The following is a 12122-nucleotide window of genomic DNA, read 5'->3' as shown; positions in this document are numbered from 1 at the left end:
TTTTTACATCAGCGACTGTACAAATTTGGCTTGTACATCTTCCTGTCGCTGATTTTAATCGGTTTGGATCATCCAACAGGTAAGAGCAAGATTCATCCGTTGTGTGCGTGTAGTTTGTGTGTCCCACGGTGTGTGTGTTCGTTTGTGCGCCTCGGTGTGTGAGTGTGTGTCAGATTATATTGCAATAATACATTTGTTAGAAAGTGAGAGCAAGGGTAGATCTAGATCTATGGGCCAGGCAGTACTGTCTGAGTGTCTCCGAAACCGTGTTCAGTGTCATAGGAAAATAGGCCTACGAGCCATTGTGTAGTGGTGACGATGAAAGATACAGTTGTTGTTTTTCTGACAGTGACATTGACAATGAACGATCGTCAATGCATCAATGATTATGCACAGCAGCATCGGTTTCTTCGGAACTGTGCACTGTTGACTGAATTTCCCACGGTGGAGCAATGAACAGTAGACACTAAAACAAAGCTAATCTAATGCATTGAAGCATCGCTGTAGATCTATCTCATTCAACTAACAATATAATGCAGTGAATGGCAAATCTATCTCTGAATGAACTGTTGTGTATCCTTATTTGCTGTAAATGTCCTGGCTCACACTGCACTCCCAACATTAGAAGTATGTTTTCTAAGCTGAATGCATGTATAATTTGATATAGTAAGTGGTAAAGCCAAGAGTAACACTAACTGGCCCAAAACAATTTTTGTGTGTATACAAATGAAGAAAGAAACTGACTTCACTTGAATCACTGCCACTGAAAGTGTGTCTATTGTGTATTTTTAGAAGGGTTATTCAACAATGACTTATTTTTCTGTTTAAATACTTGATATTTACTCTGCATGAACAGAGTCAGAGGTAAATGCTGCTGTATAAACTATGATTGTGAAAGAGGGGATAAAATAATCAATGAGCGAGTGGTTTAATTATAATACAGTTATTATTTATTGTTAATTAATTATTTTATGGTGTTTTTTTTCAGGCCTCCTAAGAAACCAGAGATGATGTGTGATGAAGTGTTCATACAGCTCTTGCATTCAGATGGATTCTGGAGAGGATTCAGACTGAGTGGACATGCTGCTTTACAGACTACCATGAAGAGTAAGTCACACATTTCTGTACCACTACCAAGTACCTGCTTGTGCCTATTAAATTGTTATTGTAAAATTGATTTATGATATGTAAATTGGCACTGGTGATAGTAGTTTGAAGCTGTGTAGATGTTTTTGGCAGACTTTTGTACGTTGTGTTGTAAAGAGATCTGCGTTTCACATTAGATGCACTTACAATCTAGATAGATACATTCAGCTAGGTCAACACTTGTTACATCTGAATCTGAGAGTAGTGGCAGGAGATGCAAGTTTATTGACACAAAAACATTACGGCTTTGTATAAATTAAATTCTTACATCTGTATGTATTCTTGCATAGTACAATTTGTACTATTTATACAAAATGGTACATAAAGCTTGGTTTTAGTTCTCTTTCTCTTCTCAAATCCTTTGCCACTATTCTTAAAGTAAATTACACAGTGTGAATGAACTAATGCAGCACAGGAAAGTAAAACAAAATTGCAAGATAAAATAAAATCATTACTAATTACTAATTTACTGGAATTATTTTAAAGGCACATGTATACAGTTATTCTTCCCTTGGCTCACCATCCTAGATCTTGCCAGGCTTTTACATGGAATAAGAATGAATCTGTTCACTCGGATACTTCTACATTCAACACCCTGGCTTCTTCCTGCTCAGAGTTAGATTTTGTTGTGGAAACCACTCTCAGATTAACAAAAATGTTACTTCTTTACTTCTGCGAGTGACTTTTGAGAAATTCGTTCATAAACAAAATTCAACTATGCACATGAAGCAGTCACTGACTGTCAGGGTGTCAATATTTTGTGTGTCTGGGTGAAGTTATGTTCCTATCCCATGTACAACTTGCCAGATCTGAAATGGCCAAAATCAATGGGATCAACACACATCCCCAGAATCTTCATCACTGGAAAATGTGGTGGGTTGAATGTATTTTAATAAAAAGGCTGACAGGCGAGTGCTTTGGATCCTGAAAGTTCTGTTTTGGACTGAAATCGAGACACATTTCCCAATGAAACTCAAACTGTATAGTGTTGATGCTGAAGAGCGAAAGTGTGTGGGTTGAGGGCACACTTGTTTTTGACTAAAATCGAGAAACATTTCTGCCGAGCACAAAGTTCATACACGCACAGATTTTTTTAATAGTTTAGATTACAATATCACACACACCATCCCCGATCCCAATGGTCATGTGAAGAGCAAGTGCTTCCTCACCCCCCCCCCCCACACACACACACAAACACACACTGCTCAACACGTACACACCTTCTCCCCCCAACACACACCCTCCCCTCGCTAACCAAAACCCATCCCCGTGAATACTGAAGGTGCTCAGTTATATGTTTTCTTTATTTTTCAGGAAGGACCGCTACATTAAGGGAAGGCTGTTTGCACCTTGGTTCCTGGGTTCGCTGGGGACGATGATCAAATTCAGAGTACCATCACAATTCTGTGCTTTTCCATCTGATTCGGCTGAGAATGCTTGCAGAGGTTTCTACACTACCCGTCATAAAAAGTAGGCAGATGCGATTGAGGGCAGATCTTACTGATGAGGCTGTTGATTGAAAAACCAAGTATATGACTGAAAAGGCCATTAATTTCCCTACTTTATTCAGAAACAAAATTGGGTTTTCATGACGCAGTGTCTATGCAGTGAAACCTGCAACACAGACACCCCCCCCCCCCCCTCCCACAAATCAAATTCACAAAATCAAGCTTCCCGTGTTAAAATCAACAACACAAATCAGAACAACTAAACCGAAACATGTTTTGCATGTCATTAGACAGAACAATCAAATCTTTATCCAATACAGTCCGTTTTGTTCACATATATCTTGTCTAACATGAACGCTATGGCATGCTGAGCGTGTAGTTGTCAATCCTCTCAGTTTTTGAAGTCGTTTTCGCGGGTAATGAGACCAAAAATGGTACATTTCAGAACTCCTTAACGCATTGTCTTAAAACTGTCAGTGATTTGTGCTAACACACGTCGTTAAGTACAACAAGAAGAGCAAACGCTCGATCGAGTCACTTTCGCAGTTCTGAATATTATATGAGGCATCAGATGGACAGGAAGAAATTGCTATTCACAACACAATACAGATGTAAATAATTTGATGTAAAGAATAATCCTATAAAGTTTGAATCAAATCCGATGAATAGTTTCAGAGATATGATATTTCAATTTTTTTCCTTCAAGACATACCTGTGACCTTGAAAAAGGTCAAAGGTCACCAAAGCAGACGTCAAAGTGTAGAGGTCACTGGGAGTCACGTTCACATAAAATTTGAGCCCGGTCACTTTTATAGTTTCCGAGAAAAGCCCAACGTTAAGTTGTGTGTTGCCGAACAGAAAAGGCTAGTTATCTCCCTTGTTTTTCTGATAACGTTCGTAAAAGGCTACAGATGTAAATACTTTGATGTAAAGAATAATCCTACAAAGTTTCAATCACATCCGATGAACTTTGTCAAAGATATAAAATGTCTAATTTTTCCTTTGACGCTGACCTGTGACCTTGAAAAAGGTCAAAGGTCAACGAAACCATCGTTAAAGTGTAGAGGTCATTGGAGGTCACGACTAAACAAAATATGAGCCGGATCGCTTTGATAGTTTCCGAGAAAAGTCCAACGTTAAGGTGGTGTCTACGGACGGCCGGCCGGCCGGCCGGCCGGCCGGCCGGACAGACTAACACTGACCGATTACATAGAGTCACTTTTTCTCAAGTGACTCAAAAATGAGACCAAAAAATGGTACATTTCAGTAACTCCTCAACGCATTGTCTTAAAACTTGTCAGTGATTTGGGCTAACACATGTCGTTAAGTACACACGGAATCTCAAGTCATGTGAGATATTAGTTCTGCTGTTGCGCGACATGCCAGAACGAATTTTAACAAGAAGAGCAAACGCTCGATCGAGTCACTTTCGCAGTTCTGAATATTATATGAGGCATCAGATGGACAGGAAGAAATTGCTATTCACAACACAATGAGTCACGTTCACATAAAATTTGAGCCCGGTCACTTTTATAGTTTCCGAGAAAAGCCCAACGTTAAGTTGTGTGTTGCCGAACAGAAAAGGCTAGTTATCTCCCTTGTTTTTCTGATAACGTTCGTAAAAGGCTACAGATGTAAATACTTTGATGTAAAGAATAATCCTACAAAGTTTCAATCACATCCGATGAACTTTGTCAAAGATATAAAATGTCTAATTTTTCCTTTGACGCTGACCTGTGACCTTGAAAAAGGTCAAAGGTCAACGAAACCATCGTTAAAGTGTAGAGGTCATTGGAGGTCACGACTAAACAAAATATGAGCCCGATCGCTTTGATAGTTTCCGAGATACTTTGTCAAAGATATAAAATGTCTAATTTTTCCTTTGACGCTGACCTGTGACCTTGAAAAAGGTCAAAGGTCAACGAAACCATCGTTAAAGTGTAGAGGTCATTGGAGGTCACGACTAAACAAAATATGAGCCCGATCGCTTTGATAGTTTCCGAGAAAAGTCCAACGTTAAGGTGGTGTCTACGGACGGCCGGCCGGCCGGACGGCCGGCCGGCCGGACGGCCGGCCAGCCGGCCGGCCGGACAGACTAACACTGACCGATTACATAGAGTCACTTTTTCTCAAGTGACTCAAAAATAAAAATGTACCCTGTCCAATGAACTGAATTTGTAAAAAAAATTAGTATGCATTAAGAAAAATGAAAGCTTCAATTTACCTTTAATTTCATACATTTTCAACTATGACTGTTCACAGCGCACTTGTACGCACACACACATTCTTGGAAAATGCTCTTTCAAGAGCCATGATCAGTTAAGCGTGTCAGCCGTGAGCTTTTCTAGGCGTAGGCCTACATTTGCGCTCAGCGCTCTGAATGAGGCAAAATATTAATGTTCGCGTTGAAATCCTCATACCGCCAATGTCTGATAAAATATGTACATGAAATTTAATTATGTGGCGCATCTGTTATTGTTCTTGAAGATAACAACACATTAATTGTTTTTCAATGAGTCAGCGAAGACCTACCATCAATTTAAGAAATCTTTCTGGCATGTCAATTAACAGCAGACAAATGTCTCAAATGACTTTAAAATCCGTATGAACTTTCCCACATGTGTTACTACTGTTAGCACAAATCACCGCAACGTTGAAGGCAATGCGTTGAGGAGTTACGAAAACGTACCGGTTTTTGTCTCATTACCCACTAAAACTGCCTTTTACAGCTTCTCAGAGGAATGACACCTACACAAATCAACATGCCTTAATGTCAGTGTTAGACCAGATATGTGAACAAAACTGACTGATTTGGATGCAGATTTGATTGTTTTTTCTATTGACGTGCAGAAGATGTTTTGTTTTGGCAGTTCTGATTTTTTGTCAATTTTAACGCGGGAACATTGATTTTGCGAATTTGATTTTGCAGGGTGTCTGTGTTGTATGTTCCACTGTATAAACACTATGTCATATAAACCCAATCTGCTTTCTGAATAGGTTTGGGGAATGAATGGCTTTTTTCAGTCATATACAGGATAAACCAAAAAAATGTAACACTAAAACAATGCTAATAACTTCTACATCTGTTGACCGAATCACTTTATTTTTAAGGTACATAAACCGCAGCCAGTGCATGACCCTTCCACAAAGTGGACATTTTGTAGATCAAATGTAACTGGTCAAATGGTCTGACTTTTGTGCTCTATTTCAAAAAATAAATTCCAAATTCGGCGGACGATTCACTAAAACGAAGTTTGACCATGAACGGGTATCAATACTTACTTAATTTAAACCCTCCAGACTTTTAGCTTTTATATTATCTGAATGTCTGAGTATACACCCCCTAGATCATCGGTGACCTGAAGAAAGCAGTTATATACTCATAGACAGACGCGTGTGAAGCATGTTTAAATGTGGAGTACGCTCATTTAAAAACAAAATACACCAAGTTTGTTTGAGAATACTCCAAGTCCAAAACAGGGATTCCCAGGTCTGAATGTTGATTAAGGTATACTTTTGTGATTCGAATTGCCCCGAATGTTACAATCTTGAGCGCTTAGATCGGGCAAGTTTGGCTACCGCTCAATTTTAAAACCCGTACCGTTGAGTCGATCCCCGAAATTGGGAACTTAATTTAAAATTGCACAAAAGTCAGCCTATTTGATCTTCAAAATTGTCACTTTGTAGAAGGGTCATGCATAGGCTGAAGTTTATGTCCACAAATGTAGGTTATTAACTTGTGGGTTGCATTGTTTTTGGGTCAACCTGTATTTGGTTTTTTTAATAAACGGCCTCATCATAAAGATTTGCCCTCAAACGAATCTGCCTACTTTTTATGACGAGTATTATAGTTGGCTCAGTGGCTAAAGAAACATTCTACAGGATGAATAAACAAACAAACAAATCTCATGATTCTCTGTGTTTTAATGTGTGTGTGTGTGTGTGTGTTTTGGGGAGTTTGTTTTGGTTTTTAGTGAGAGGATGGCTGGTGGTTTGGATGGGGTGAAAAGCTGAGTGACACTGTGATTGTGGATAATTAAATTGTTGTTGCTGCTGTCAGTTTCAAGGCACCGTTCTTCTTGCAAACGCCAAGTTTGGCTTACTATTTTATATCTGCATGAGCTCTCACATGAGGTTAGGCCATCTATACACTTTGATACATACCAAACATTTACATTCTGACTGGGTCATGTGCAAAGTTGGAATGTTTGAATGAATACATTTTGCGGATTGATGCCAGTAGAAGTTAAACAAATTAATTGATCAAACATTCCAACACTTCAAAGTAAACACACGTGTTTTTGACAGCTGGTAAATGTTAAAGTGGAGGGATGGTTTTATTCCACGTGAAGCCTGCAGCGCATGCCGCATCTGAGACGTTGAGCGAAATCGTTTACACAAAATATGCAATCATTGTTTATCATCATTTAAATTAAAACGTTCATACACAATGACACAACAAATGTTGTCGGAAACTCAAAAGAACACATGAAAGAATAAAAGATGATCAATGCAGCAAAACGCGCCACTTGTACAGAGTGGGTTACAATTTCATTCTTTGTTTAATTTAGCCTTCACATTTCCCTTATCATATCTTATATTTTAACATCGTTCTGTTCTTGTCAGCTTGAAATGTTTGCAGTTTTTACTCACGAAACAGGTTAGTCTTCTGAAGTCAGTGCAACATCAAAGCTAAAATTTCACACATGAGATGCATTTTGATGATCAGCTCTACCATACCGAAGCAATGCAGAGTAATTTTCAAATGATGTTCAAGCAACAGCTAGCTTTCTTATAGACAGAGTGCCTAAGTTACAAAATATAGTCATCTCAGTATCCAACTTCATTACCTCTGTTTCTTTGCTTGCTTAGAAGAACTTCTCAGAGTGTTTGCGGCATTCATCAAACAAGATCATACACATTAAAATATTGTCACTTCCTACTCATTGAATAATGTATTCATTGTATCTAATTATTCATGTTAAAGACCAGCACAAAATTGCAATCATTTAAATATGTCACTGACATAAAGTATTCTACCCGATCTGGAAAAAAGGAAGAAAATCATAAGTGCATGATTCAAATCACTGATGATGTCTTGTAATTCGGTAGTGTTTCCAGTTAATCTTTTCTCTTTACATCTCACAATTCTTTTACTAGTTTATTTTGTAAGTAGAACACCAGGCCAAAACATTGTTGGCTCCTTTTGTATGACATCACACATTTTCAAGGATTTGCTTGCTAACTTGCTTGTTTCTTAATTTGTTTAATGATCGCTCCAAATTACATTCCTTCCTTTATCTGGCACTCTTGTTCTCAACTTTGTCCCTCCCTCTTAGCGGTTTAGAGAGAGAGAGAGAGAGTGAGTGTGTGTGTGTGTGTGTTAGTGTGTGCGTATGCCTGTGTGTGTGTGAGAGAGAGAGAGATAGAGACTGAGAGAAAGAAAGAGAGAGTTGATCTATTGTCTTGATTCCCTCATTCAATTTTCTTTTGTTGTATAGTGTAGAACTTAGACAGCTTCGTGACATACCTGTGGTGCGGTTTTATGGTCGTTTAACTCTCCATCGGTGAACCATGCAATTATTTCTCTTCAACGATTACTCGGTCTCTACTGACAACTCTAAACTCCACAAAACACGACTTTTTTCAGTTCAGAAATGTCAGTTTCGCTCCCATAAATTGAAACACAAACTTAAATACATCCATACATCATTGTCTGTTACAAAGTTCCAGCTTTGCTTTAAAATGCACAATCAGTATGAGGGACACGGACTTTTTCCCAGTACATACCGACTGAGCCATCACTCAAATCTTCGACGACACTGACTCAGCCTATATGCTGCGTACATCTCCCCGGTCGGGCAGTTTTAGCTCTAGTAATGTGCGGAAGAACTGAGAGAAACATTTGCGTTCTGCCTATGTTTGTCTTGTTTGCTCGCCAAAATAATATTGCATCGATCAACCACTCAAGTTCGCACTGTTACCATGCTCCCAATCCCATGCTGGTTTGTTTACCACTTTCGAAGGTGAAGAGTTCACCGCGCCTGCGCAGTGACGGGGATTCCCCGTGACGTCACTTGAAAGTTATGACCTACTCTTTTTGTTGGTAACTAAGTAGTCTCGACCAAGTTCGCTCTCATGCATTGCAGACTGACTAAATCTTTAGTTACGAACTGCGTAGTTCGAACCTACGTTTAGTTGCTAACTATAATAGTCTCCATTCATGCATTCCACTACTGGACCCTCTAGGTGGAGCTCTGTGGGGAGCCCTGGACCCTCTAGGTGGAGCGTCTGTGGGGAGCCCTGGACCCTCTAGGTGGAGCGTCTGTGGGGAGCCCTGGACCCTCTAGGTGGAGCGTCTGTGGGGATCCATGGACCCTCTAGGTGGAGCGTCTGTGGGGATCCATGGACCCTCTAGGTGGAGCGTCTGTGGGGAGCCCTGGACCCTCTAGGTGGAGCGTCTGTGGGGATCCATGGACCCTCTAGGTGGAGCGTCTGTGGGGATCCATGGACCCTCTAGGTGGAGCGTCTGTGGGGAGCCCTGGCTGTCCTCTTGTTGCAAGTACAGTGGAACCCCCCTTTTAAGACCCCAAATTTAAAGCCCGCTCCCTTTTAAGACCCTGTTTTCTCAGACTTTCTGTTCATAACCCCTGTAAATTAACCACCATTTTAAGACTCACTCCTTTTTAAGACTGATTTTCTCAGATTTTGTAAAAGGGGGGTTCCACTGTACCACTGTAAAAGCAACTTACCGGTGTCCGGGTCAGTGGGCGCCTCCTCGTTAGTTTCCATGTGGATGGTGGGTGGTTCACTGTTATCATCGTCATTCTTGTCTTCTGACTTGACCTCATCTGCTTCACTCGTGTCCATCTTCTCCAGTGGCGGAGGGCTTCTTTCCTTCTCTGGCTTCTCCTCCTCCGCAGTTTCTAGCGTGTCACGGTAAAACTGAAAGAAACGATTTGATATCATCAGCAAAAGATTTCTTTGAAGGCGGAGTACGGCTGCCTATATGGCGGGGTGATTTAAAACAGTTGTACACATAATCTTCATATTTGGATGATAGTGTCACCTTCAAGGGACCCTGCAAGTGTGTGCGTGCTAAACAACATCAGCAAAAGATCAACAAAAACACTTGTACTTCAGTAACAGATCTATTTCAGAAAGGTAAACAAGACGTTTCCAGGGGCTAGGGAGACCAAAGAAGAGTAGAAATTGAATTTCAAAAGTTTAATCACTGGATACACTCATTGAAGAAAGTGGGAATGCAAACTTGTGTGAAGCTAGGGCAACAGAAGAGGTAAGTAAATCCACTTCAGATATTGAATCTTTCGAAGAAGTGGGAATGCAATCATATATGTAGCCAGGGATCAACCCTCTCCGTATCTCAAATATTGACTCAGTTTCATGACTTGTTATATTTTGCATGCTTTCAATGCAAAAGCTTTTCAACTGATGGACATGGAAAAACTTTAATCACTTACGGATGGAACAGAAGGAAGTTTCTGTGCAGTGGCAGTCATAGGAGAGACAGGAGTGGTAGGTGTGGTTGGCGTGGCCGGTGCTCCCGGGGGGGTGGGCGTGGTCGGGGTCTTGGGTGCAGCACCGGTGGTGGTCGGTTGCTTGCCAGACGGGAGGGTGGGGACTCCAGGCCCCGACTTCTTCTTGCGCTTCATTGTACCGTGATTGTAGGTAGTGGCTTTGGTCAGCGCGTTCATGAACACGTTGCTGTCGTGGATCTCATGAGCCGGTGCTGAAGGTCAGAGAAAAGACAGAATGGAAATGTCATAAAAGCAGCAGGCAAAAATCATCTAAAAAAATTCCATTTGCAAATTAGGCTCAGTATGACATAAGAAATAACCAAAACTCTCTCTCTCTAACAGTAACACACACATTCTTAAGACTTACTTTAAAACAGCTACCAATAATAAAGGTTAGTAAACAATTTCCCCTGTTTTCCCACCACTATTTTTCACAGGATAGATGAGAAAACAAACATACGGTAACCTCTTCCTCTCCCACAGTTAAAAAAACAGACAGTGTTCTGTGAATTCTGTTGCTGTTAAAAGTTTGTGGAGACACAATTCTTCTTCTGCCTATATGAGTGATACAAGAAAATAAGTAGCAAGCTATCACTTCACTAGCAGCACCCCCCCCCCCCCCCCCCCCCCCCAATCCAATCGATCCATCAAAATACTCACGTCTCCTGGCAGGTATGATTTTAATCTTGCCATGAGTGACCTCTGGGGAAGTGAGGGAAGGGCTGACAATGGAAGCGGTCCCATCAGAGTTCAGAGGAGGCAACTTGATGGTTAACCTTGGAATCTTTTCAGGCGGTTCTTCTCGGTCAAAACTGCCGAAAAGGGAAGTTCTGTACATTTCTATCATTAGTAAGAATGAATAACATTATTGGCAGTTTATCTTAGTTTGCTTCACTGACCATGAACATTTCCAGGAGCATATAGTTATAAGATTTTCTTGGGAATGATCATCCGTACAATTTTTGTTTTACGGTAACCTCTACCTCTCCCACAAATAGACCTTTTTAGGAAGTTATTTCGGAGGTTTATTTGTCTAGATAAAAGTTATTCTTACTGACCTTGTAATTTGCCTATGGTTTACCTTTTTGTCCGGTACTGTGATTGCCAACAACTTTTGTTTACTTTAAAGACTAAAATGACATCAATTTTTTAGATGAATGTCGCGTACATATTAAAACAAAAACTGCAAGATACTTTTGTACACATTTTAAATTCATGTAGGATCGGTCAAAAATTGTAAAAGGTAGACTGATGAAAACACGCACACTACACACAAACACTCTCTATCTTCACCCCTCTCTTATTCACCCTTGCTTTACACACAGCTACAAAACATACCTGCTTTTCTTTGGTATTGAAATTGTCGCCTTCAACTCCTCGGGCGTCTTTTTCTTGATGGCTGGCAGAGGTTCATCCTCGTCAAACACAGATCGGAATTTTTTGGTAAATACACGCACCGTTGTTTTTCGCCTGGTCTTTTCCTCCTCCTCCTCCTCCTTCCCCGGACTGTTGGAGTTCAACTGTGACGGGCTTTTATCCCCCGTTAACCTTGCCTCTGCATTTTCTGAATTGTCATCTTTGCTTTCCGTGCTGTTTCTGTCTTTGTGCACAGAGTCTGTGGAAATACTAGAGTGCTTCTTATCACTGGACGAAGAGTCTTTTTTAGAGCTACTGTGTGATTTCGAACTGTCTTTCTTGTCAGAGCTCCTGTGCCGATGCCTTTCTTTGTCTTTTTCCTTGTCTTTATCTTTGTCTCTTTCCTTGTCTTTCTCCTTGTCTCGGTCCTTTTCCTTGTCTTTGTCCTTCTCCCGCTCCTTGTCTTTCTTCCTTTTCCTTTTCAGCTTATCTGTGAAAAGAGAGAGAAAGCAAAAAAAGTGTTACTCCTGATAACTCTTTTCTGGTCTGAACCAAAGTATGCACAGAGATTAATGCAAAAAGCTTTGAGTATGAAAAGCAAACCGCTGAAACTATCAATGACAGTCACTTGAAC

General features: G+C 40.5%; 1 protein-coding gene and 1 long non-coding RNA gene across 3 annotated transcripts in view; one reads left to right on the top strand and one right to left on the bottom strand.

Moving 5' to 3' along the window:
* Positions 1-2769, top strand: part of LOC138949226 (uncharacterized) — a 3209-nt gene extending 440 nt beyond the window's left edge. Inside the window, exons 1-3 of the long non-coding RNA XR_011450202.1 lie at positions 1-79; positions 989-1107; positions 2461-2769. The exon at positions 1-79 is cut by the window's left edge and continues 440 nt beyond it. This is a non-coding gene — a long non-coding RNA (uncharacterized lncRNA). The remainder of the gene's footprint in view (positions 80-988; positions 1108-2460) is intronic.
* LOC138949228 (serine/threonine-protein phosphatase 1 regulatory subunit 10-like) overlaps positions 1-12122 on the bottom strand; it is a 41374-nt gene that overhangs the window by 11840 nt on the left and 17412 nt on the right. For both annotated transcript variants that reach the window (XM_070320998.1, XM_070320999.1), the window contains exons 7-10: positions 11471-11978; positions 10793-10944; positions 10076-10344; positions 9347-9539 (exon numbers count right to left, since the gene is read on the bottom strand). In XM_070320998.1, the coding sequence (XP_070177099.1) occupies positions 9347-9539; positions 10076-10344; positions 10793-10944; positions 11471-11978 (1122 nt within the window). The remainder of the gene's footprint in view (positions 1-9346; positions 9540-10075; positions 10345-10792; positions 10945-11470; positions 11979-12122) is intronic.

The sequence above is a fragment of the Littorina saxatilis genome, linkage group LG15 (genome assembly GCF_037325665.1).
Source record: "Littorina saxatilis isolate snail1 linkage group LG15, US_GU_Lsax_2.0, whole genome shotgun sequence".
NCBI classification, from domain to species: Eukaryota; Metazoa; Mollusca; class Gastropoda; order Littorinimorpha; family Littorinidae; genus Littorina; species Littorina saxatilis.
The sequence above is the reverse complement of the archived record's forward strand: the minus strand, read 5'-3'. Positions and strand labels throughout refer to the sequence as shown.